This window comes from Sander vitreus, chromosome 4, assembly GCF_031162955.1.
Source record: "Sander vitreus isolate 19-12246 chromosome 4, sanVit1, whole genome shotgun sequence".
Classification (NCBI taxonomy): Eukaryota; Metazoa; Chordata; class Actinopteri; order Perciformes; family Percidae; genus Sander; species Sander vitreus.
In genome coordinates, this window is record NC_135858.1 from 38,446,515 (window position 1) to 38,473,410 (window position 26,896).

The 26,896-nt window shown below is 42.7% G+C and overlaps 2 protein-coding genes across 3 annotated transcripts in view; one reads left to right on the forward strand and one right to left on the reverse strand.

Moving 5' to 3' along the window:
• Positions 1-26,199, reverse strand: LOC144517441 (uncharacterized). Its single transcript, XM_078249561.1, has 3 exons — positions 26,016-26,199; positions 2,004-2,184; positions 1-946 (listed from the first exon to the last, which is right to left on the reverse strand). Exons 1-3 carry the CDS (start codon positions 26,112-26,114, stop codon positions 906-908), a joined length of 321 nt encoding a protein of 106 aa, XP_078105687.1. The 5' UTR covers positions 26,115-26,199; the 3' UTR covers positions 1-905.
• slc41a1 (solute carrier family 41 member 1) overlaps positions 2,948-26,896 on the forward strand; it is a 37,338-nt gene continuing 13,389 nt past the window's right edge. Inside the window, exons 1-5 of one of the 2 annotated variants that reach the window (XM_078249560.1) lie at positions 2,948-3,224; positions 7,814-7,932; positions 8,197-8,967; positions 20,290-20,397; positions 24,817-24,888. In XM_078249560.1, coding sequence (XP_078105686.1) covers positions 8,482-8,967; positions 20,290-20,397; positions 24,817-24,888 — 666 coding nt within the window. In that variant the 5' untranslated portion in view covers positions 2,948-3,224; positions 7,814-7,932; positions 8,197-8,481. Of the gene's footprint in view, positions 3,225-7,813; positions 8,968-20,289; positions 20,398-24,816; positions 24,889-26,896 lie in introns of both variants that reach the window. The other variant, XM_078249559.1, reaches the window with a different exon arrangement.

A 26,896-nucleotide genomic window follows, 5' to 3' on the forward strand; every position in this document is an offset into this window, starting at 1 on the left:
TTTACAGTCAGCAAATTATCCAAATGACTAAACCTGCTTTATGGAAAAGGCCGCTGATAAGATGAGATAGACTTTATTAATCCCACACTGGGGAAATTCCTGTGCTACAGCAGCTCAAAAGAAAAACATGTACACACATCAGAATAACACAAATACACATTAAGTAGACATAGGAGAAAAAATATACATAAAGTAATAGAAATAGGAAAAATAGAATCAGTTATAATAATAATAGTATTATACAGATATATATTATATAGACATATTTACAAAATAAACACCCTTATATAAACAGACAGTATATATACACAGATATACAGATGAGTAAGGTGCGGATGAATAGATATGACATATTGCACAGTTGGAGGTAACAAAGAGTGATAAATGAATAAATATGCATTGTGCAGAATATTGTCCAGTGATGGATCATATTGCAGAACCAGCTAGCAGTGCAACATTATGATGTTGCGTTAGCTAGCAGTGCTATATTATGATTTTGCATTAGCTAGCAGTGCTATATTATGATTTTGCTTTAGCTAGCAGTGCTACATTATGATGTTGCGTTAGCTAGCAGTGCTATATTATGATTTTGCTTTAGCTAGCAGTGCTGTATTATGATGTTGCGTTAGCTAGCAGTGCTACATTATGATTTTGCTTTAGCTAGCAGTGCTGTATTATGATGTTGCGTTAGCTAGCAGTGCTACATTATGATGTTGCGTTAGCTAGCAGTGCTACATTATGATGTTGCGTTAGCTAGCAGTGCTATATTATGATGTTGCGTTAGCTAGCAGTGCTACATTATGATTTTGCGTTAAAGAGTCTGACTGCTGCTGGAATGAAGGAACTGCAGTAGCACTGAGGGTGCAGCAGTCCTGCTGAAGGAGCTGCTCAGGGAACTCCCAGTCTCATGTGGGGGGGGGGTTGAGAGGTATTGTGATGTAGACATCTGGAGAAAATAAGTTAACAGTCAGACTTCTGGAAATCAGGACAACAAGTTCAACATTTTGGGAAATAGAGTTATTTGCTTTCTTGCCGAGAGTGAGATGAAAAGATTGATACCACTGTCATGTATACGGTAAGTATGACACTACAGCCAGCAGCTGGCTAACTTAGCTTAGCATTAAGACTGGAAACAGGGAAACAGTTAGCCTTGGCTCTGCCCTAAAGTAACAAAATCTTCCAATGGGCACCTCTGTTCCCCCCCTGGTTCCCAGTCTTTGTGCTAGGCTACTAAGTGTTAGCTGACTGCTGGTGGTACTTCCCCCAAAGATCCATATAGAAAAGAAAGAAAAATCTTGTGCACACTTTTCCCCCCTTTGCATTTGTTTTACCAATAAACCTGACCAATTAACCAAAGTGAAACCACCAAGGGAAAAGTGTGTGCGAGAATTTTCTTTGGTTCTTTCATATTTACCAAAAAAGACATGAGAGTGATATCAACCTGAACATCTCATTCTCTGCAAAAAAGCAAATAAGCTCATTTTGCAAAATGTCATTTAAATTTTCAAATAAACCATTTATTTAATTTCATACATATTACACCAAATGTTTTCTAACAGAAAATACATTTATGCTGCTTCTCTGCATAGCAACAGCATGCATCCTTCAATGTCTTAATGTTCTTGAGTAAAACATTGCACTCCAACCTGGTCCGGCAACATATCTTCCTCCAGACCTTTAAGTCTCTTGTGCAAGGTATATTTGTATGTGAGTCAGAGGCAGGGGCGTAGCACAAAATTGTGCCCCTCACATTAAGGGCCCTGGGTACTCAGTCCCCTTTCCACCCCCAGTCCGACACCCCTAGTCAAAAGGAATATGCAAAATTATAAAACCCTAATTGCAGTGTGAGTACTATAGCCACAGAGCGCACCTTCCCTTGACTTACGAGTTAACTAACGAGCTAAAAGCACCAAACACATCCAACCAGACACCACAGTGTGACTGACTCTCATTCCCCTGTCATTTCTGGATGTTTATGCTGTGGGCAAACTAGTTCAGCTCACCAGCGGGGGATGGATGTGGATGGATTGTAGCCTCTGCTGTCTGGGCGATGCTGAGGCTGCTGATGCTGAGACGAGGGGCTGTGGCGAACAGCACAACAAAGCTGCAGATCCTCTGGGACATTGTTAGAGCTGCTGCTCTCCCAGGAACAGCGTTAGGCTGCTGAGGCAGCGTGCATTTCATCTGTTAGATAACACACAACACACACAATAATCCAATGATGAAAAAAGCACACTTTTATGCAAATTTCTACAGCCAATTACAGACCACAATGTTATAAAACAAATAATGTTATAGTACCACAGGAGATGTAAAATAAAGTAAATCCATAAAAATGACAATAAAAAAGTAGAGAGGGAAACAATATCATTAGCCTACATGGTATGTATGTAGTATGTAGTCTCTTGGATAAACTTACTGCTAAATATAGTAATATTGAGGTGATTTTCAATGTGTTTCTTTCTCTCTTTGTATATTATACCATTTGAAAAAAAAATCTATTCGAGAACCCTCTTTCTACCGTGTGCAAGTTAGTGTAAACTTGTACTTATGTAAGACTTGCATTTATGTATTCTCTGTGTTGATCATTGACTCAAGTCCACCCAGCTCAGTTTAGACTGTACTCATGTGCGTGTGCGCCCATTCATTCAGGAATCCAGGCCCATTGTTACATTTAAACTTCTATCTCAGCCCTCTGGTAGTAAATTAGTAGGCTTGTGGAGGAGACGGGCAACGCACAGGCACACATTTCCACACACATGGGGGTAGAGGGAGGGTTGGGAGACGTGCGCAATGGAGACGAGGGGTTGTTATGGAGGGGAGGGGAGGTCTATATCGTCAGCTCAGAGTGTGGAGGGAGGGCCCGCCTTGTGGCTTCCTGGCCCCCTGCACCGGACGGGTGTATAGATGCTCATCCAAGCAGCCGAGCGGCGGGGGCCACTGGACGGGTGCAATGTGACGGGGGTCAGGAGAGACTGGGACACACAGCCTTAACCGCGCGGGAGGGAGGGTTTAACCATTAACCACCATTAACCATTAAGGCAGCTGTGCAGAGCCGGTACTGTAGGCTACATAAGGCGTGCGCACACGCGCCCACGCCTCAGCCTGAGCGCGTACCAAGAGGCGGAGGATACATCCAGCCAGCCAGCCACGCGAAGGAGTGCTCGTGCTGTTACTGATCGTCACTGATCACACACTACTCTCCGGACCGCTGACACTATAAGGTAACCACCGCCGAGCAGCTGTGTATATGACTACATGCTGGACATTTTAGCTGACATTTCATAGAACAGAATGAGCGACCGGCTGTGAGAGTAACGTAATGCTATGTAACGGAATGTGTCACTTAGCGACTCAAACTGCAAAACCTATCCTAGCCTATCGTGATGATAAAGGATGAAAAATGATGGGGTGTTTGCATTCTTTTTAACGAGTTATATACTCGTGGTGATAGTGGCAGTGACATAAGCTCCAACCCGGCGTTGGAACAGAAAGCCCTCTGCCCTTGTTTAAATGGGCAGTAGAATAGAATAGGAGGGCTCGTCTATTCAGCCCTGACCAGGGGAGCACTAATTTACGCCTTTGCCATGTTGGGTTCGGGTGGTGTTGGTCCTGACTACTAAACAGAGGATTGTTTCAGCGGGGAAAAGCCAAACTCTGTGTGCGGATGTCGCAACATGCAGGCGGATGAGAGTTGCGCCAAGTCAGCAGCAGTAAGACTGGAAGCAAGTAGATTGGCCTTCAAAATAAAAGTGTGTATTTATTTAGTAGTAGACCTACTACTTTGTAGTAGTTTCTATTGTAGTAGTCAGTCATACACAGTACAGTAACTACACAGGCTGAAGCATCATTCTTATATGCCTACTTCAATTTAAGCTAGCCTCCAGAAACAAAAAAAAATACTAGTTCTGTACATTTTCTAGGTAGGCTTCAACTTTCTTTATTTCATCTGTGTCAGTTGTGCGTTATCAGGTTAGGTGACCATCCACAACACATTGATGTAGCTTTGGTCACAATAGAGATCTGACAGCATCCAGTCTTAATATTATCTCTACAGTAACTAGGCATCTCACTTTTTCAGTCATTGCTGAGAGAGAGAGAGAGAGAGAGACAGAGAGACAGAGAGAGAGAGTGAGAGACAGAGAGACAGAGAGAGAGAGAGTGAGAGACAGAGAGAGAGAGACAGAGAGACAGAGAGAGAGAGAGAGACGGACAGAGAGAGAGAGAGAGACTGAGAGAGAGAGAGACAGAGAGAGAGAGAGACAGACAGACAGAGAGAGAGAGAGAGAGAGAGAGAGAGAGAGAGAGAGAGAGAGAGACAACAGGGGAATACATGTGCTAGATTAGTTCATGGGCCACATACCCCTTATTTGATCTCAAGTGGGCCAGACCACTGAACCACTCAGAAACTTGATCTGCCACAGAGTTTCTTTGTCAGCTGGATGTTGGCAAACACAAGTTGCTTCTGCTACGACAGCGTTCTAAGGCCATTGTAGGAAAAATAAAAACTAGAACTGCAAGCAGTTATGCAGCAAGCCACCCACGCCAGTCGCCCCCGACTCCTCGGGGAGTGTTTGAAAGCGGAACCCGAAGCCCGGCGGCGTGGAGGCAAACGTCGGTAAATATCGAGAGCCGCGAGTCGCGATGTCTGCGGTACGTCGCCATTGGAAACGTAGCGGTCAACAGTTCATCTCCATGCATATACAGACCACCTTTAACAATTCTCTACAATAAACAGACTTCTTAACCCCCCTGACCACGGGGACAGCAGAGAGAAATGAGAGAGTGACCGAGAGGGTGGAGGGGGCAGGCAGGTGTGGTGGTTGAAGGAGCAGGGGAGGTGATCAAGTTGTTGTAAATGGTGTCATAGGCGCCGATTTATGTTTTCCTCTGTGGGTGCTTCGTGGGAAATGAACCAACCAATCACACTATGACAGACGCTCCACTTGGCACCAACTGCAATGTTTAATTGCACAGTATCGGCGCCTATGAATGGTGTTGATTTTGGATTGAAAAAGTGAGAGAAAAGACTTGCATTCGTCCACTGTGAAGGTTGTGGAAACTTTGTCAGGTGGCTTAAGAAGTTTGTTTATTGTAAAAAACCAGAGGAGCACGCAAAAGCAAAAACCAAAACATAACGTAGGAGGCAAACGTCAGTAAATATTGAGCAGTGTGAGTTGCAAGGTCTGTGGTACATTTCCATTGCAAATATGTCATTAACATTGAGTAAAAGGGCCAAAACACGTCTACGTTGATTATAGCGCCCCCTAATGGCCGATCTTCGCCAAATTTGGTACAGAGCCTCAGAGTAGCATGCCGAACGAGTTTCGTGTTGATTGCATTTACTGTGGCAGAGATATTGCAATTGCAAATTTCCCATTTAAATGCATTGTTATTGGCCAAAACAAATAAACGTTGCTTATAGCGCCCTCTAAAGGCCGATCTTCGCCAAATTTGGTACAGAGCATCGTAGTGGGATGTTGAACAATGATCTCAAGTTCATTGCTGATAACATTTAATTTGGCCGAGATATGATATGATATATGTGTGTGGTAGCTAGCTAGGAAAATTAGTTTGGTCGTCAAATGCGCATACTTTAACGTAGCAAAATTCTCTTGAGTAAGTTTTGGTCAGGTCCATCTGGAGATGCTACGTACCAGGTTTTGTGCTGATCCATCGCATGGCCTAGGACGAGTTCGAAAAAGTTGGTATTGCGCGATATTGCGAAAAAACTTTTGAGCGAAATGGGCGTGGCCTATATCATGTGATTCAGCTTGATTCAAGGAACACGTGGATGTAAGGATTTCTAATGTGCGATGTGTATTGTGGGAGTTAAAGGCAAAAAAATCATTATAGCGCCACCTAGTGGTCCACATGTGTAATGTTTTGGTAGGTGTGGTCCATGACCCATTGTCTATCTACCCTGTACATTTTAAGTTGTTCACGTTAGTGTAAGTAGTAAATTTGGACTTGGGTCCCATAGGCCACGCCCACTTTGACCCCTCAGTACCCCACTCTAGGGTTGGCCTCAGGAGTGGCCCTAGATGGTACCCAACAAATTTTGTAAAAATCGGATGAGCGGTTTTTGAGATATAAACGTTTTGTACTTGTAGCGCCCCCCCTACTGACCAATTTTTGTAAAACGTGTGGGGGACCTTCAGAGGGTCATGTCAAACAAGAATCTAAAGTTTGGCGTTATATAGATGTAGATATGGCAAAGTTGGTGTTTTCATAGTTAGCTACACAAATTTGTTTGTGCTTAATATTTGCAATATTTATTTTTATTAACTTTTTGTCCGGCCCATCTGGAGATGCTGCCTGCCAAATTTCGTGCAAATCGGTCACACGGTCTAGGAGGAGTTCGAAAAAGTAGGTTTTTGATAAATCGCAATTTTCATGCATAAAAGTTTAGGCGAAAATGGGCGTGGCCTATATCACATGATTCAGTTGGATCCAGGGAACGCGTGGATATATGGTTTTTGAATGTACGGTGTGGGAGTTATAGGGGCATTTCTGCTATAGTGCCACCTAGTGGTGGAAGTGGGTGAATTGTTGCGCCTGAGGTCATTGCGGAGTTTCAGACCAGTCCTGAAAATGCCAACCCCCCACCATGTACGGTTTAGGTTGTAGTCAGAGTTTTAGGCGGAGAAGAATAATAAAAATCAGTAGAAAAACATTAGGGTTCCACAGCCCTGCTGTGCGAACGGCGTAGCTCTTGCTACCGCCGGTTCTTCCAGACTCGGGTGTGGAGGGAGTCAATATTCAGAGAAAGAACTCAGAATTTCAAAAAGATTCAAAGATTAAAGTCTAAATTTACGGAAAAAGAACTTGGATATTCTTGGAGATTAAAGTGGTAAATTTCGAATTGGAATGAATTACTTCTCTGCAATTTTCACACTTTGCAAAGTCATCCAGTGGGCCTGATTGGACCCTTTGGCGGGCCGGTTCTGGCCCACTGACCGTATGTTTGACACCCCTGTGCTAGACCTAGTGTAGCCTATATCTTCACACATCTGTTTCCGTGATGACTCAAACATGTTCCTTCATTCAACATTTCTGCTGCTTCATTCTACATGTAGTTGAAAATGGGAAATGTAATGAGGTTTAAAATTAGGCTTTTTTTACTTCTATAAATTGAGTTTCGGTTTCCTTGACTGAACCTTTTACGTTTGCTGCTGTTGCTTTGAGTTTGCCTGAAGACAAGTTAACAAGGCCGGGGGGTTAGATGACAGTTGTGACACTTCGTTGCAGAGGATGTGCGTAGTACCTCTGTTAAAGGTAGAATATTTTTAGCCTCTGGGAGGAAATTTGGCGCTGGATGTTTTAAACTCTCTGTTAGTCTCTCCCCACTTCTGCCATAATGTCAGGGGAGTTGTTTTTGTTCGGCTTAAATACTGTTATAGTCTATTACAAGGCCTTATAGAGTATTTGTAGTAATCAAAGTGAACTTATGGTGCTTAAGGAGTTTTTATCATCCACTGTAATCATGATGATGATGATGATGATGATGATAATGATGATGAAAATGTCTCATATTTAGTCTATATTACAGAGAAAAAGTATTCTTTCAAAGATGGAAACTTAAAAACCACCATAGGTTTTTTTAGCTGTTACATGTTGCAGTAAGAGCTGAACCTAAAGGCCACCTCCAGCCAGTGTTTCTCCCTGTTTAACAGTTAACGTTCTTTCTCAAATAGATGGGAAATGCATTGTCAGGAAACAGCCTTCATTGATAGCTATATTTAAAAATAAACCTGGAATGGTCTGAAAAGTGTTTACATTTGAATAATCAATGATTTTGTTCTTTTCCCAGGTGACAGTTTACTCCGGTTGGAGAGGTGGGCTATTTTTTCGCCAGCAGTAATTCAATCTTCATACTGCAGACCTTTAAATATCTCCCTTGAAAACCTCCCAGCAGCCACGTGGTGTAAGGTGAGACATTGCCAGCCCGGTACACTCACCAGTCCGACATGATCAGTGAACTGAGAGCTTTACTAGTCTGCACTGCAATCTGGCCACTTTAGACCTCTGATTTTATTTTTTCTTTAGCTTACACTGAACTTTAAAGGACTGTTTACAAGTGACTGGAGGGGATTTCTGTTGTGAGTCCCCACGCCTATTGTTTTCTCTTCTCTTCTGTGTTGAACCAGTATGCTCTCTTCTTTTTTTTGCCGGTCTACCCTGAGCACCTTGCAGTGAATGGAGAACATACTGGTTCTGCTCCCTAAGCACCGACAGGAACACAGGCTGTGCAGACGCCCGGCTGCATGTGCCTTGCTGCAGGTTTTTTCCTACAGAGCAGTTTTCTCCAGGTCTTTAGTAGCGACCCCCACTCCCTGTCAGCCTCTTTAATGGGATAAATCAATTGGACTGATCAGGTTCAAAACCAGATCAGGTGGCCAATTCTATTCTGACTTCCCCAAAACTGTTAGGCAACCTGACCTTTTCTTGTCAAGTCCACTGTCTTCCAAAGGCTTCCGCATGGTACTTTGGTCGAAAGAACTAGACAAACTCCCTGACATCAGCATGTCCTCCGGGGCCATTGAGGCGAAGAAGGAGGGCGGCCCCCCGAGCCCGGCTCTACTCAACTCCAACTGCTCCGTCCCCCCGGTGATCCTCACCAAGGGCACTGAGGAGGTGAGCCCAGGGACCGGGGGCGAGTTCGAGCTCACAGAGGTCCCGTCTCTCACAGAGAGGGCCAGCGAGGCCGGAGAGGATGAGGAGAGGACGGAAATTGTGGTGGCGATGGACTGCCGGGCCAATGCCAAAGGTCAGCGCGAGGAGGATGCTCTCCTGGAGAATGCAAGCCAGAGCAACGAGAGCGATGACACCAGCACCAACCAGAGCCCAGAACCACCAGCACCCCTCAAGGAGACCTCCTTCTCCATTGGCCTGCAGGTGGTCTTCCCCTTCCTGCTGGCTGGGTTCGGGACAGTGGCAGCTGGAATGGTGCTAGACCAGGTCCAGGTGAGTGATCCCAACATATTATATACTGTACATAGTAGGTATTGGGGAAAAAAGGATTCTCGTATGTCTCGTGATTATTATTTTTTGCGATGATTTTTAAAATTCTTTTCCCCAGAATTGATATTTTTTATTTATTTTTTTTACCAATGATTCACCTAAATATGTCTTGTTTATCAGGTACCGCGACTGCATCATAACCGTTCCTAGCAAAACAGAGCAAAAGCAGAAAATGCAGAAAATCTATGTTATGTACTTACAAATAAAATCAATGTCAGACTGACTGACAAGTGATGTGCATTCTTTTTTAGAAAACAATTAGTTTTTAGAAATGTCTCATGATATATTGTCTCTAGAAGGGTATTATTCAACTTTTGTTTTTGTTAAAGAAAGAACAGAAAATCGCAATATTTCGATACTATCGAATCACAGTACTTCTAGAATCGCAATAAATGAAAATCGCAATACAAATCCAATCGGCACCCATGTATCGTGAAGGAATCCAAAAAAGCATATCGTCTCAGCCCTAGTACAGCATAGAGCATACATCTATGAAAGATATGCTTGGTTCTGATTGTAATTAGAAACTGGTCAGTCTGAATAAACAATTCAGTGTAGTTAATTATCTTTATAGCCCAGTTCAGACCAAAGATTCACGACAAGACAAGTTGAAACTTGCAAATACTTGCAACGCACTGGTCTGCAGCGTAATCGAAGAAACCTTCCAGTTCACGCCAATGAGACGAGACGAGACGCTGTATCATCTCCATAGCAACGACTCTTTGTACTTCCGTTCTTACTTCCGACTTCCGGGCTGTTTGTAGCTGAATATATCATTTAAATCTAAATCTAAATCTAAATATAAATGTTTCTCTGATACATGGCTTTGTCCTAGGTGCTCCCTCTCTTCAGTCATTCTCTAGCTCGCTCGACCATATGTGCTTTCAGGCGCACTTTGAGCCTCCATCTATCTACCATTTTGACCAGTTAACAGAAATAAAATGGATTATGGACAATTTGATTTTTATATTTATGATTTTATTTTTGACTTTACAAGATGATTTCGCTATTTGCCGTTGAAACAGCTGACGTCCCATTCTAAAACCAGCCTCTGAGACTTGACCAGCTGAGTTGCAGGCGCCACCATCAGCCGGCTTTAGTCGAGCTGAGACGGGCCGGTTCAGACTGCTGCAACTTTTCTCTACGACGTTCTAAAACGGTTTTGTCTCGTCGCAAATCTTTAGTCTGAACTAGGCTTTATGCACACTGAAAAAGTTCTTCATTGCACCAAAAGGTTCTTCTCTTGTCCAAGCCTAAAGCCACGTACTGTATGGTAACACTAATGGAAAGTTAAATATTTTGGGTACTTTGGGAGTTGGTGTGAAGTGGGGAACAACAGTTTTGGGCCACCATACTTTCATCTTTATTTGGAGAACAGGATCACAGGATACCTGGATCCAAATGTCCAGAAACACTCATTCAGACATTCATCCAGTCAGTTGAACTCCACTTTATTCCCTTTTCTTACAATCCAGTTACCTGTGAAAAACAACAGGAGTTCATTGTGTCTCTGAGCAGAGCCGGTACTGCAGGCATTGTGCACCTGGTAATAGAATCCGATCGCAGTTTTTTTATCAAGTAGACAGCTCTGAGGACAGGTGGGAATGCAACCAGGACACATTGAGATCTGATCACTCAGACCACATTCGGAGGTGGTTTAGGCCGCATGTGGCCACATTGTTATAGCAGTGTTTACGCGTATGTGTCCTGGGCTGCACTGAGGACTGTCTACTCAACGGTGAGCAGAGTTACGTACTCATTCAAAGTATTTCTAATGTCACAGAAACCACTGAGAGTGAATCGTATGTTTTGGATGTTATTAGCAAAAATTGTCAAGTGATGTGTCGCTGCATTTGTTCCGGTGCTGGCTGCTCTTTCCCCGGCCTGGAAAAGGCAGCCGTCGGTATACAATAACCTTATTTTTAGATTTATAAAACGTCCCCCAATTCACCAATGTCTCCTTTTGTTATTTATTAGTCTGGCATGGCCAGACGTATCTCCACAGCACTGTGTCAGCGCTGGAGTAAGCCAGCGGGCCTGAGTGGTCAAAGCAGCAGCTGTAAAATGCTTTAATTTCCTACAAATTCTTCCAAACAAAATTTTGTTATTTGAAAGCTTTTCACAAGTGGTCACTCAAGACACATTTGGAGACTGTCATTGTGCTGCTGATTCTGATGCCGTGCGTTTGGGGTTGGGTGGGGCAGTCGTCACACACCATGGGGGTATTTACCAAACCTTTCTCACCTCGTGCCTGCCTGCCTGTCCTCAGGGCTGGCACAAAGTAGTACACACTTGTCTTCTAATATACTGTCACATACCCTTCTATTTTAAATCTGACTTTTATAGAATAGAAACAGGAATAGAATGGGCTAATTGTAGTGCAGTCTGTAGCCAGAGAGCTGCTGGAACAACTCTGCCTCCAAAAAAAGATACTGAAACTGAATTTATAATTACTCTCTTTCCTTTTTTTCCTGCTGACTCACTGGAGTTGCTGTCTCGCTCTGAGTACATCTAAGAGTTCACGTGCAGTGTAGAAATGCAGGCCAAAGTCATGCTGACAGGTCATATATTTTACTTAAAGTCAGCTTGTGATGCAGATAAAGCTGGAGGTGTCAGGCTGCCAGGAGACCAATCCGGGCACATTGTGTACACGCATACTCATGCCAACATGGTGGACCCCAGGAACTCGGCACAGGGAGGAAGGGAAGAGGCAGGGGAATGAGTGTACTTTCTTTGAGCACCTGAAATGGCAGCACACTTCAGTCGAGCAAGAGTCTGAGTGAAAACAAAAATACAATGTGGTGTCTAAGCCTCCATTACCGTGCGGTTAGGTATCCTCACTAAACCAGGAATGCAGAGGTTTGAGGTCAAAAAAGTTTTCATGCTGCCTCAACTTAGGCACCATGCTGCTGCAGTCGCTCCAGTTTCCAAAACACTCAGTGCACCATTCCTTTAGAGGTGAGGCTGGGAAAGAGGAGGCATAGTGAAGGTACATGTACAGGGCCTCATCTCTCACTTCTTGTCGGCCATGCTTGTGCCTGTGGGCAAACCTTAAAGAAATGCTTTGGTGTGAGATGCAAGATGAGGCTTGATGGTCAGCCTAAAAAATCATCTAGCATCAAGCATCTAGCAGGTTGTCTCACTGTCTAATTCCCCCTCCATGACACCATGAAACACCAACTCAGCTAATCCGCCCCTGTCCTTGCAGGAAGGTAATTGTCTAACTCTCTCTCTGTCTCTCTGGTTCGGTCAGACTGTACCAGTTCTCTGCTAAAAGTCAGCTTGAAAACTGTAACATGTTAGAGCCTTTATTTGTTGTGTCTGCTTGGCCTGAGTTAGGGCTGTGCGATTAAATCAAATTTAAATCGCGATTTTGATTTTGGCTCACGAAAACAGAGTAATGAAGAAAAACGATTATTTTGCACATTTCGTTTTGCAAGTCAACTTCTTTGTCTAGTGTTCTGAGTGAAAAAAAAATTCAACTGGGAAAAGTATTAAGGGAAAGTTTTCACTGTTGATTTGTTTCACTGTTTTTTAACTGTAATAATTGCAACATCTTTCCAAAAGTCAATGAGTGATTGTGTTAAATACTCGTGATTTTAATATTGACCAAAATAATCGTGATAATCGAGGAGCCCTTTCCTAAGTTTAGAAGTTGCAGCTTTTCACTTTCTGTAAGGCTTCTTTGAAATGTGACCTCTTTAACGTTGGTCACTTGACTTTGCACACACACACACACACACACACACACACACACACACACACACACACACACACACACACACACACAGTCCAGGCTGGTATAGAGGAGTGAGACGTCTGCATAGTTGTGCTTAGTGATTTGGCAGCAGAATGACCTAAAACCATTAGTCTCTTACAGCCAGGACTAGAAACCGGCTCACTTGGGTTACTCACTAAAGGTTGCATGTGGTTTGTAAAGGTCATGTAGTGCTAGTTTTCCTGGGAATGCCGGTGTCAAAGGCCAAATGGGTGACTTGCTATCAGTCACAGGACACAGCTTCAGATTCTAAAACATACGGTTTCTTCCTCTGTGCAAACAAGAAACCAATGATGCAACAATAAAAACCTGTTAGTGCAGTAAAAAATCATTATCATCTGTGTCTTCCTCAGTGTCTAGTGGCCTGTCCTGCATGTCAGTAGACTTAAACACAAAAATAAAGCGTTGGGACATCATTCATCTTCATCCTAAAGATACAGGCACCAGAAAACAGGAAATCATAGTTGAAACAATGGTTTAACATCAGCCAAACCCCCACTGCCCACCAGACACCATTTTTACACAGGAGTCACCGCTAAACCAGGGCATGGGCTTATTCCCTCAAACTGAGGCTACATTTACACTGCTATGTTTTGGTTTAAAAACGAATATATTTTGCTGCGTTTCCCCCTCTTATTCCCCCTGCTCTGGCGTTTCAGAGCTCCTAAACCGGAGACATTTAAAAACATGTCTGACCCGTTTGGTTTGGAATCTGCGGGGTTGTGTTGCAGTCTCAACAGCCGCAAATGGAGACCTTTGTCAACACCGACAGTGACACCAACGCTTCGCCACCTGATTGGGTCTTATTGGTTATGATGTCTCGTTCTCTGAGGCTAAGCTACTAATGTTACCATGGCAACTACCAGCAACGGGGGGAGTATACATGCTGCCTCCTGTTTATGCCCAGTATACCAGAATGTTGATGAGATGTGCGGTTTGGGTGTGTTAGTTTAAAACGGAAATTAGTTCTTCTACTAGAGATAAAAACACTTGGTGCACAGACTCGCTTAAAGGGGAACTATGACGTTTTTTTAGCTTAATTGACCTTAACTGAACAGCTTCGGAGTCACTGGAATGGTTATATGACTTTTTTCGAGTTGAATTGTGGTCGTGTCGCTCCCCCCTAGCGCCTGTGAGCTGAAAAACCACTCTCGCAACTTCAGCGTCAGGAAGTATGGCGTGATATCAGGAAGTATGGCGTGATATCAGGAAGTATGGCGTGATATCAGGTCTCGCCATGTAACTTGTTGTGATATCAGGTCTCGCCATGTAACTAATTGCTTCATGGCACTGCACACATACGCCCATTCAGGAACCGGCTAACAAGGTAGAGATGGAGTTTTGTCATGACTATTGTCATGGCTGAGCCGGCTAAACAGAAGCAGAAAGCTAGGAAAGCATTGTCGGAGGAACAGAGGAAGAGGAAACAGCAGACTGACGAGAGAGGAGTCAGACACATGGAAACATAGGAGCTGCCAAATATCTATTCTGAAGCTGTAGGGGGAGCTCTGTAGAGAAACCTGTAGGGGCGCTCTATAGAAAAACCTATAGGGGGGCTCTATAGAGAAATCTGTAGGGGGGCCTCTATAGAGAAATCTACCAGCAAAAAGCGAGAAAACAGCAAAGAAATGGCCAAAACTGCATAGCGCCCCTTTTAAAAGCTACAACGCAGCAATTTAAATGTAGCCTGAATCATCATTCTGTATTCCAACCCTGGCTCTATTCACTGGACAAAGTGACTGCTCAAATGAATGCATCATTAGTATTCCATTCATTCCAGGATTTTCCTAAACAATGCCACCAAAATATAACATATAGGACCCAGTGCATTTTTTCTAAATGTTCAATAGTGTCCACCATTTGCACTATTCTATTGCTTGCTTTAGACCTTCTATTCATATTGGTCAGTCTTTTCCGTCAGGCAAAGATGTTATGTCCTGACAATCATTGACAAGATATCAGCTCACAGCTATTAAAGGGGTGATAGAATTATTATATAGGGTATTTTACACTGTTCCTTAAGGTCTCCTAATAGGGTATGTAACATTGGTTGGGTTGAAAATTGCTCGAATGCTATTTTATGGGTCCTTAACTACCCTGTGAATATGGCTCTATTTGGAACAAGAGCTTTTCTTCCAAATATGGTATGCTCATGAATATTTAGATGAGCTGCGCGCTGATTGGTTTGAGCGAACCCCATAGAAACACATTGGAGACGAGACAGCAGGTCTCATATTTCACTGCAAAATTATACATTGTTTGTCGGGCTACTTCGTTATTAAATTCACTTCTGAGACTTTTTTAAGCGAGAAATCAACGATATAATGCTCAAATATGGGCCGTTTTATGAAAATTGATGGCTAATTGCAAATTTGGTAAGACGTGTCGGACTTTAGGAGCTCCACACAGTCTGACGAGAAAACGGCAACCTCCATACCCAGTAAAAGTCACCGTTTCGCGGTTACTGGACTACCGGGGCTCGGGGCTCCGCGGAGCTGGCTGGCTGCCAGCTGCCGGCATAACTAGAGTATATTTACAGTTTGAATTTCGTCACGCCACTTATATAACATCTACCCCAAGGTCTTATAAAGCTAGCAATGGTGTCCGATTTTGAACATTAGGGATTTCGTAAGCTGCTACTGTCCCTTCAATCCTATGGGTAAAGATCGCGGATAGCTGCAGGCCCTGGAGCTCCATCGGGGCCTCAGCATTTTGTAGCCCAGTAACCCAGAAACTGTGACTTTGCGCGGGTATGGAGCGCCGCGGGCTTCCCTTCGTGACGGAGATCCAGCTAGCTCACAGCGAGCCGGAGTCCATGAAGTACGCCGGGCGGCGAGGCAGCATCGGCCGCTTTCACGTAGCCTGCTGAGCTCCTGCTGAACTGCGACACAGTCGGACAAAATTTGCAATGAGCCATCAATTTTGGTAAAACGGCCCATATTTGACCTTTACATAGTTGATTTCTCGCATAAAAAAGGTGTAGCCTATGCAAATGTTTGGGCGTGACAAAGACTAGGAGTTGGGATGCTTACGTCAACTTTTAGCTTTGTTCAGATTTGCCTGTTTTCAGCGGCAGTTTCAAAATGTGAGATTTGCATAGTAAAAGGGGTATCAATGGGATTTTGAGGTTCTATGTATGTCCTATTTACCCAGCGAACTGTCGTTATTCAACTATGACAAGGTAAAATCGGTTTTGCATTCTATCACCCCTTTAACACCTGTCAATATCCCAGACAGGTACTTGGTTGGGATGTGAGTGATGCAAATTGCAAGGGTTAGTAGGTTAAAATGCTTTTGTGTTGTCCAAAACCCTGGCTAATTTTTCACTCTGTCCAGGATCTTCAGGAGTCATTGGATTGGTTGCTTATTTGTACTTGCCCTAGTCAGATATTTCAGGTTTTACCCTGCATCTACTTTCATCTGGTCCCTAGATGCAAACCGTCCACATTTCCGGCTTCTTTAGGACTTAGCTTAAAGCTTGATCATGCTTTTTGTGTACATGTGTGGGAACTTTAGTGCCAGATTTGTGCCTGAAAACTCATCCATTTAATGCCAATGAGGTCTTGTTGCATAACATATTTGAGAATCAACTGAGCCCAATGCCCAATGCCTTTGGTCACAGCTATGTTAATTTTACCCTCCATGGCATGTGTTGGCACACAAAGCTGGATCCAACCTGTACCATGCATGGAAACAAACACCACCTGATGCAGTTTCTGCGACGCTGCCGAAGGTGCCATCTTAAAGATTATTTTTTTGGGGGCATTTTTAGGTCTTTATTTTCACAGGAAAGATGAAAACATGAAAGCAGAGAGAGAGGGGGAATGACATGCAGCAAAGGGCCGCAGGTCGGAGTCGAACCCGTGGCCACTGCGTCGAGGAGTAAACCTCTATAGCCTATATGTGAGCCAGCTCTACCAGCTGAGCTAACCTGGCCACAGATGGCACATTACGTGCCATCTTGTCTTGCATTGCACACATACATTCTGGGATAGGAGAAGAAAAATGCTCTGTTTTTCTTGCATTACTTTAAATCAGTCACAATCATCTTGTGCTAAACTCCATATGCAAAATAGTCTCAGGAAGGAACTAGTTTTGGTGGAACATTTGCACATAGGGAGGCTCTGGAATGGCTAATTCTAAATAAAACGCATACAATATTAAATGAAGTTAACTGTTCACACAATACAGTAACGTGAGCTATTTAAATGATCTGGATACATGGTTGTAATGTAATTTAATTTGCTCCTACCAGTGTATCACCGTATGTACTTGTATCGGTCCCAAAACATTGGCATTTGCATGATGGCTCTCCATCTATCGTTGCCAACAAATATTTCTGGTTTCACATATACGATGCAAGCAGCATTTTTTTGTCCGTGTCTTTATCTTACCCGGCGTAATAAGCTGCAGCTACCCCCCTTGTCTGCAGGGTTTTCACCTGTTCCTCCATTATAACGACCAAGTAGGTTTTGTTAACGTTACCCTCGTTAATTCAGTGCAGGCGATAGGCCATCATTGGAAAATAAAACTTTTCCCATAACCGGTGGGCAAACATGCGATCATGTCCCTTTACGATAGTAAATGCCCTAAACATATGTTTGTAAATCTTTACAATCATTCCCCGAAAGAACCAAGCAGGTCTGCCTTATTGCATGATTTTCAGCATGTAGCTTGCTTGCTCAAAGGTTGTTGTGTTGTTTCCCCGTAGTGAAGGGATTTGAGAACGGTAATACACCGACAGCAGAATCGGACAGGCAAATCCTGACATGCGCCGGATGTCAGCCTTTATCCTGGAAATGTTCTTCCATTGCGCCAGACTACGTTCCATCAGGTTCAGCTTCCCACTCAGTACAGAAAGTACAGTGATCATAAATGAAATTGAGCCATGTTGCTCAACTGGGCAACCCAACCCTTGTGGGGCTTGCATTCCAAAGCTCCTATAGGTCTGTACACAGAGGTACTGGGGTTGTCCAGTAGAGTTCCTGGAACCGAGGAGGTGGCCATGAGGAGGGAGGGCTTGCTTGGCTCAGAGCCAGTGTTCCAAGGAGACAACAACATATATCACCACAGGGGAGGCAAAGAGGGAGATAGGGGAGTAAAACAGACTTAGAGAGAGAGGGGGAGAAAGCTTGAAAACAAGCGGCTGTGAAATAAGAGAGGATTGCTCACAGAGGTGCTCACAAGGCTGCTGGGTTGGCAGAAGGCAGTGGGCCAAGCTGAGGGACTGGCTGTTGGAAAGGAGCTCTGCTTGGCCTGATGACAACAAGGGGATAGACAGAGGGAGTTTAACCCACACTGGAGTTTTGGTGCCACACCTTCTGATACAACACAAACTAAGCTGTAGACAGGACAGATAATGGGTGCCCTTATCTGTCCTATACAGTACAACATAGTGACATATACAGTGGGAGCAACATAGCGAAACAGAAATACAAGCTTGCTAGTGTGAGAAATGCAGGACAACAGTGTTTGTATGTAGCTTCAACGTCTGCTTCTCCTCTATTTTCTTCCCCTCGTCTATTTTCTCCTTCTCTTTTCTGTGTCAGCTGCAGTGACTATTGATTCAGTTCTGGGCAGACTGGACTGTAAGTGCTGGGGGCCTGTGGGACCGGCCCCAAAGATAAGCACTTTTACTAGGGATAGATCGATGGCCTCAGCCTCAGCAACAGCTTTGTGTTTGGCCAGAGTAGACCCCAAACCTGTTATCACTGCATGAACTTTAATGGAGGCACTGCAGAGGGAGGCACTTCACTACAGTGACAACCCTAGCGACTCACAGGGAACCCACCTCTCAAGAGCCGGCCAGCAGCCTTGGAGGAGGTTATCTAGTGGCAGGTCTTATAACACAAATTTCACAAAAGGCTATCTACTAGGATTAGGATGTGTAGCTGAGCAGACACGTTATCTTGGCAGTGCTAAACATGATTTGTGATTCTCTCAAGCAAGCCCACCATCTGCCTAAGTTGTCCTTTAGATTCTGCTGGCCTAGCTCCTGGCTGGCTAGCTCCTTAGGAAAATGATGTTCCCATTCCTAAAGCTACGTTTGGTTGACTCGGATTGGTTGAGGAAACAGCCATCAGTGGGTATAACACCAGACCTTTGAATTGCTAAACAAATGAAATGTGTGCAATACAGAGGTCTGGAACCAACGCCATACAACCCTAAAACAATACTGTACATGAAATTAACTTTATACTTTGTGTTGGGAGGGTTACTTTTAAAATCCACTACAGATTACTGAATACATGCCCTAAAATGTAATATCTAACGTATTTCATTAGATGACTCAAATTAAGTAACATATTCTAAATACTTATTACTTTTAGAACACTTCAAAAACATCTTGCTGAGCTCATTTGACTGGGTCTTCTATTTCCATGCCAAAAACACATTCCTGACCGTGTCCTAGCTGTGTGTCTCCTCTGCCATTGTCATAATCACTTTTAAAAAGAAATTCTGTTTAGATAATGCTTGCCTCATATGCATTTTAGAGCAAGTAAATCAAAAACAAACAAGGGCATTTGGAAAGCACAAACCTTCGCTAAGGCCATGCCCCATCTCGCAAAGTTAAGGCAAACATAGTTTGCGTATCAGCCCAGTGATTCGAATCCACTCCCAAATGTAATGGGTTCTTCCTTGGCCCATGCTACACCCTTCCACCAAGTTTCGTGAAAATCGGGCCAGTTGTTTTTCTGTAATCCTGCTGACAGACCAACAAACTAACAAACCAACCAAAATGAAAACATAACCTCCGTGGCGGAGCTAATAAAGTAAATATATTTTTAGTAGTAACCTTTTACAGTTACCTTTACAACGGATTACAGTTACTCATGATTTGTATTTTGAATACGTTATCCCGTTACTCCCCAACCTTGTTGATACTTACATGAAAGGTTCCTCCTACAGAGAAAAATGAAATGTATATAAAAATGCTGTATACATTGCAGAAGTAATTGTGAAGGTACAGAGTTTTGCATTAGTGTGAACCGCCCATGTGTATTGACATAAATATTAATATTTGTTCAAAGTAATAACATTGTTATCATAACTCATTTATAATAAACCATTTTAGTGATAGAGAGATATGAGGCAGGCCAGTGTCCTTGTGTTAAAGCTGCAGTAGATAAGGATTGGTGGGTAAAGGTGAAAGAGGGGAATCACAAGGGAAAAGGGGAGAATGGAAGCCAGAAGAGGAGGATGAAAAATCATTTCTACACAAAGTCCCAGTGACCCTGATCTTGTTAGAGGAGACAGCTGAAATGATACATAGTGTAAAAGGTCTGTAGAGACACTATCTGGTCCGTCACACAGGTCTGGTTTCACCGCTGAATCAATATTAAAGAACAAGGTCACAGATCCATTCTGCTCCCAACTAAGGACACACTGTATACATGTACTGTAGGTGACAGTGTCCCATGTCTCTGTGAGCAGTGTGTTCAATATGTCGATGTTGTGTTATTGATATTATGTGGTGGTCGTTGCAGCATTGGACGGTGTTTACGGAGGTGTCGGAGGTGTTCATCCTGGTTCCAGCACTGCTGGGGCTCAAAGGCAACCTGGAGATGACGCTGGCCTCCAGACTTTCAACAGCGGTAAGAAATGTGTGCGTTTGTGTGAGAGTGTGAGTCTGTGTGTTGGTGAGGTCTTACCTTTAAGACAGAGACTTAATAGTTATCCCGAAGTACCAAATTACAGTATGTCCTACCCGAAATGCCATTGGTTGTTTTCTATTGCATTATTCAAACTGAAAAAAAAACTCATCTTATCTCTAAAGTAGCCATGTCTAGAATTTGTTTTGTATATCACTGCAGATTTGTCTAATTTTAGCCTGGAGAATTGTTTCAACTGATTGTGGTTGTGTTTAGTGTAAAGTTATCTATCTCTCTTTGTGTGGCAACCCCCGTCAGACCCATTAAAGCTGAGTGTTCTTGGGGTCAGAGGTCATATTGCCAAATGTGACCTGGGTTTCATACAAACTGATTAGCAACATTCCTGTCCCATCCCTTTTTTTTTACATTTTCACTGGCCGCGCCCAGCCTGTTCACTTAAGCACAAAGGTTGGTTTTGTCTTAAAGTGTTCATATTATGCTTTATGGCTTTTTCCCTTTCCTTTATTGTGTTATATATCTTTTTTGTGCACGTTATAGGTTTACCAAGTGAAAAAGCCCAAAGTCCCCCCCAAAGGGACTTACCATCGCCAACAGAAAACACTGTTCACCAACTGCTCCAAACAGCTCTATTGTAGTCCAGCCTTTACTTCAGAGACAAACGTTATAATGCTCGCCTAGCTGCTAGCATGGCACGCCCTCATACTCTGCTTCTGACTGGCTAGTAGTCCTTACCTAGGTACTGTCAGGGCACGCCCTCATACTCTGCTTCTGACTGGCTAGTAGTCCTTACCTAGGTACTGTCAGGGCACACCCTCATACTCTGCTTCTGACTGGCTAGTAGTCCTTACCTAGGTACTGTCAGGGCACACCCTCATACTCTGCTTCTGACTGGCTAGTAGTCCTTACCTAGGTACTGTCAGGGCCCTCATACTCTGCTTCTGACTGGCTAGTAGTCCTTACCTAGGTACTGTCAGGGCCCTCATACTCTGCTTCTGACTGGCTAGTAGTCCTTACCTAGGGACTGTCAGGGCCCTCATACTCTGCTTCTGACTGGCTAGTAGTCCTTACCTAGGGACTGTCAGGGCCCTCATACTCTGCTTTTAATTCATTTAGGTCCTAAAAAGGTCTTAAAAAGTCTTAAATTTGACTTGGTAAAACCTGCAGAACCCCTGTGTATATAGCCAATCTCTGATCTTTTTTACTAACCCTGGCTAAGTATTTTTGTTACCTAAACATATCTAGTTCCGTTTCACGTTAACTACGTGTTTAAAACTGCACCCGTTACGTTAACTGGCTCAGTCACATGATTAAAATGTCCACTGCAGTCACTTGTTTAACACAGTCATACATGTTGTTTTGGGAGTCTTTGACAATCAACCTACCCACATTCATGTTACGGTATCTGTTTTTGTGATAAGCTTACTGTGTTTGATTTATCCAGATATTGAAGGTCTTAGTAGGCCTAGCAGCTTCTGTTAGCCAGAAGAGCAGGCTTCAGCTCTTTAATTTACTTAAAACACATAAAAAAATACATAAAACCAATCTCTTGAGTCTGTATTATTGTGTCGGTCTTGCATAATTATAGCTAGCTTATGTCTGCTGGCTAACCATATTCACATTTTAGACAGTTACTGTACATGCCACTTTGGTCAAGCTGCAGGGTTTCCACAAATAGAATGTGATGCTATTGGTACATCTATTGTCTGTGGTTCATGCCAATAATGCCGCTTTCTGAGCTATAATGGTCCATTGTATAGTCTGAGTGTTCAATGAACTAGCAGCGTTGGTGACCAAAGGTTAGCATCACACCCTACAGTTATGAAGACATAAGAAAATGAGTCCAGTATCGCTCTTAAGCACACCAATCCTCACATTCTTTCCACTGGCCTATAGAAAACAGGTGACAAAGCTGATTGTCTTTGCTAACAGCGCCCCACCCAGCATGAAGAGCTCACCGCAGTCACAAAAATAATCGATTCTAACAAGATATGTAGAATTAGTCTGACAGTTTTCATGCCCTGTAACAAGTGAATATCACATACTCAGTGGTAGAAGAAGTATTCAGATGTTTTGTAGAAATACTCATAAAAGTAAAAGTCCTGCATTCAAAACTTTACTTAAGTAAAATTAAAAAAGTATCAGCACCACAAGAAAGTACCCAAAGTAAAAGCACTAATTATGCAGAATGACCCATTTCAGTATTAATATAATCACTTTAATATTGCAGCTGGTAAATATGGGGCTAAGTCCTATCTATTTATAGGCCTACACTTTTTAATATTGCTAGGAAGCTTGTGAATTTATTTTTGGGATTAAGTCTAATTGTCTAAAATTTGAATATTTGATAAGACAAAGGTTGCTTTTTTTTGGGTTTTAAATGTTTTTAGTTAGTGTTTTGCCTAACTTCCCCTGATGTTTCCATATTATTTCAGAGTGCAGATATAACGGTGAATCAATGACAGATTGGGAGACGTTGTCACCAATGCTTGGTGTTAAACCAACACTGGTTTAACAAATTGTCAATGGTTGTTGAAATCTGGCTATGATATTAAATCTGGAGCCTGTGTGGCTCTTTTCAAAGTAAGGACAATGTCTTGAAATAACCTACTGTAGCAGACAACATATACATTATTATATAAGTATCATCGTTTTACATGGAACCAGGGACATGAGGAGGATGTTAGAGGGGCAGGGGCCCACATTTTGCAAATAACTAAATAAATATATCCCTGGAATGACAACTTTTGCAACACTATTAAAAGGGATATTAAAATGTATGTTTTTAAAACAAACCCATGACCAAGGACGTAGGTTTCATCTCAACATTGTATTGCTTTCAAATATTTTTGTTATCCCTGCTGATTCAACAACATACATGTGTGACATCATTTAGTTATTTAAAGTCATGTTTTATGACTTTAACAGATATAATAACTTTATTTGTATTAACTTCTTTCTTTTTTTGCACCGGTCCCATTTGTCAAGCTGTATAGTTTAGAGTTCAGCATAAAATGATTCTCACATCCAACATCACAAAGTAGGCCAGAGTGTGGTACTTGTCCTGAGACATTACTGTTAGCTCTCTGCTGGCTGGCCCCAGCAGGACCACCTTTCTTTCCATGCCGCCACTAATTATGTGCAGATTAAGACCACTGTAAGTTTCCTAATGTGCTTATTAGTGATAAAAAAAAAATAACGTAATCCCTAGGACTGGCTGGCTGTACGAGTTTTCAATTCACATGACCGTGTTTCCTTTGATTTTTTTTTTCTTTGAATATTTCACTCAAACGAGTCTTGTCTTTCTACTTTTTATCAACACGCAGTTGTTTTCTCACTTCTGTCGTATCCCCTCTCATGTTACTGATTGTACGTATTTGGATAATGATATTTTGTGGATTACAAGAACTTGGCAGCACCTGCACTGCAACTGTCTCCGAGTTGCAAAAACAATACAACATTGACCACACTATAATCAGTGATTACAAACAATACAAAAGTCCTCATACTTTATCCTCATCCTATGTGTATTAGATGTTTCAACATAAACTGCATTCACATATGTGGCTCTAACCATGTAATCAACAGATTTGCTCCAAAGTGAACAAGTTGCAAATGAATGGTGTTTTTAAATGTGTAGTGATGCTTTTGAATCGTAGGGTGTTTCAGCCTCTCATCCTTCTTATGTCCTCTGTGAATCACTGATGATCCAAACACCGCTAATCCAGGCACCCACACACACATACACACACACACACACACACACACACACACACTCTCAAAGCTGAGGACTCTCTGTAGTCTGTAGCTGCTGTATAATTGTGAAGAACAATTGTTAAAACAGAAGTTAAACTGTAATTATCCTCCAAACTTTATACTTAAATAAATATTTATTCTTAGAAACTTCGTACACCGCTTTTTACATAAACCCAAGCATGAAGCACATATCCCTCCCCGCAGACTTGTGTTTGTTTTCATTGGTCCAGATGTTTCCTTCCCTCTACATATGTAAATGTTAGAGGACAGGAAGGAAGAGGAGATCCTCTGTTTGTGTCCTCTCACTGTGGATGAGCATCAGGATCATTGCTCTGGACACACAGTAGCCCACTGTAGCCACTTGACACTTGAGACCATGTTTGTGTGTGTGTGTGTGTGTGTGTGTGTGTGTGTGTGTGTGTGTGTGTGTGTGTGTGTGTGTGTGTGTGTGTGTGAGAAAGAGGGAGATGAGATAAGTGGAGTCTGCCACAGGGTGGGGGATCAGATCAGAGTGTCTTTGTCCAGAGAACTGACATCTGATTGTTCTGATGGGACCAAGAGGCAACAGCATGGACACACGCTGTACACCCACACACACACACACACGCGATAATATGTTGAACTTGTGTGTTCTTTTCTCTCTTTCAGGCTAATATTGGTCAGATGGACACAGCTAAGAACATGTGGAAGATGATCATGGGGAACTTGGCCCTCATCCAGGTAACCTTAGCACATCTCTAGAGGACGATAAGGTGAACTCTCTGACCACGCTTACAGCCGCTTAACAAACCAGGGTACTGGGAGGAAGATATCAGGTTATGAGTTTATGTGCTGTTCAATGTTCTAAAATGCCATTTATATGCAAACATTTTAATTTTAAGTGTGACTTTGCATTGAATTATTTGGGATACTACAATGCACAGCTACAATACCCCCTTTTTGGGGGTCAATACTTAATGTAAACATTAACCTGATGCATTATAAAAAAAACAACATATTTGAGGATTGCTTCTTGCTTGTACAATTTACAGCAAAGGTTCTCTGAGAATTTATTTTTATATCCAAGCAAAGTTGGTATTGTAACTGAAATGTCCCTAATTGATATCAAATCAAATTGGAAATGTAATTGAATCGGGACCTTGGGAATCAGAATCAAATCGATTCTGGAAATCATTGGCGATACCCAGCCCTAGCTACAAGTGATGAGGCTTTTTCTTTTTTCCTGTCACAGCTACATGATCCTTGTTCAGCATTTTTATCATGCACAAAACAACCTTTAAAAACCATCTGAAACCAGATTCCAGTTTTACATGGCCAAATAATTAGGGTTTCTCTTGGACCCTTAACCTGATCAAGGAAACCCAGTTTTTGCTTTACATAACATTTCAGGAATCAAATTACTGCCAAACCTGGGAACAATCTGGTTTCATAAGTGCACTGTGTGTACAGTAAACAGAGTGACGGATCATTACTGGGCACACCAGTAACACTTACTGTGTGGCTTCAAGCTTCTGAACTCTAGCTCTGATCAGAAATAAAAAGTGATTTGTTTGAAAGCACATACTTACAGCCACTACACACACACACACACACACACACACACACACACACACACACACACACACACACACACACACACACACACACACACACACACACACACTAATGCTACACCAGCACAGTGTCTTTCCACATATTGTCTGATGTGACTGCACCTTCAGAACTATAAGGGTTAGGGGTGTCACAATTTTTCTCTCTCCAACCCCGCCTACTTGCGCACGTCTGAAGAAAAACAGGCTTGCCTGCCTGAAGCATGCAGCTAAAGAAACACGGTAACGCTAGCTTACCAGTAGCCTGCAGCTGAACTTTTCCAGACACCATGGCCACTGCGGGAGTCGGTGATGACACAACAGAACTGGAAAATCCCCCTCCTTCCCTGAAATCATGGTTGTGGCAACATTTCGCCTTCCCCTGAGTTATGTACGTGTTACAGTTCGTGGTGTACACACCACGAACTGTAAAGCCTGTGGGCTCTGATGCTCTAAATGCTGTGTTCAGGTGCACCTCATTAACCTCATGGTGCATTTAATTGCACCTTGTAAACTCTGAGAAACTTAAACTGTTGTACCCTTCTGCCATCTAGTGGTCACTGCTGAAAAGAAATTTGAATCGAAATTTGAATCGAATCGTGACCTTAAAATCAAGAGTGAAATCGAATCGTGGATTTTTGGACAATCGTGACACCCCTAATACGGGTCTAAGTTGAAAGTCACTGAGATGTCAGTCAAGCACAGTTCGAAAATAACTTGTGTCCTAAGACAAAGAGCAGGTGGGACAGGAAATAGCATGGGCAGGAGACTGCAGGAGCTTTTTCCTCAAACACTATTGTCATTACTCTCAATTAATGTCCTTGCACTCACTGCAGCCTCTCATTTCCTGCTACTTCTCTGAGCAGTTACTGTAAATAAACAAGGATATAAACAACAAATATTTCCAAAATGAGAGGTCAGTCTCTGTCAATCCAGTTTGACATATTGATATATGTAAATATCCTATTGTGAACATTCCAATAATATTTCATTTCCCAAAATTAACTCTTCATTTGGCCATTTCTGAGGGTCTGTTATTTGAAGTGGGCTTGTGGTTGTGTAATGATTGGTGAGTCCATACTTCCTGGAACACTTGCTGATATAACCTCCTATAAAGAGGCAGGGTGCACTCACACTGG

Coding starts and splice junctions, on each gene's coding strand:
- LOC144517441 (XM_078249561.1), bottom strand. CDS start 26,114: ATGATTTCAGGGAAGGAGGGGGATTTTCCAGTTCTGTTGTGTCATCAC. Junction 2,185..26,015: donor AGTTCAGCTGCAGGCTACTG/GTAAGCTAGCGT, acceptor GTTATCTAACAG/ATGAAATGCACGCTGCCTCA. Junction 947..2,003: donor TCCACATCCATCCCCCGCTG/GTGAGCTGAACT, acceptor TATTTTCTCCAG/ATGTCTACATCACAATACCT.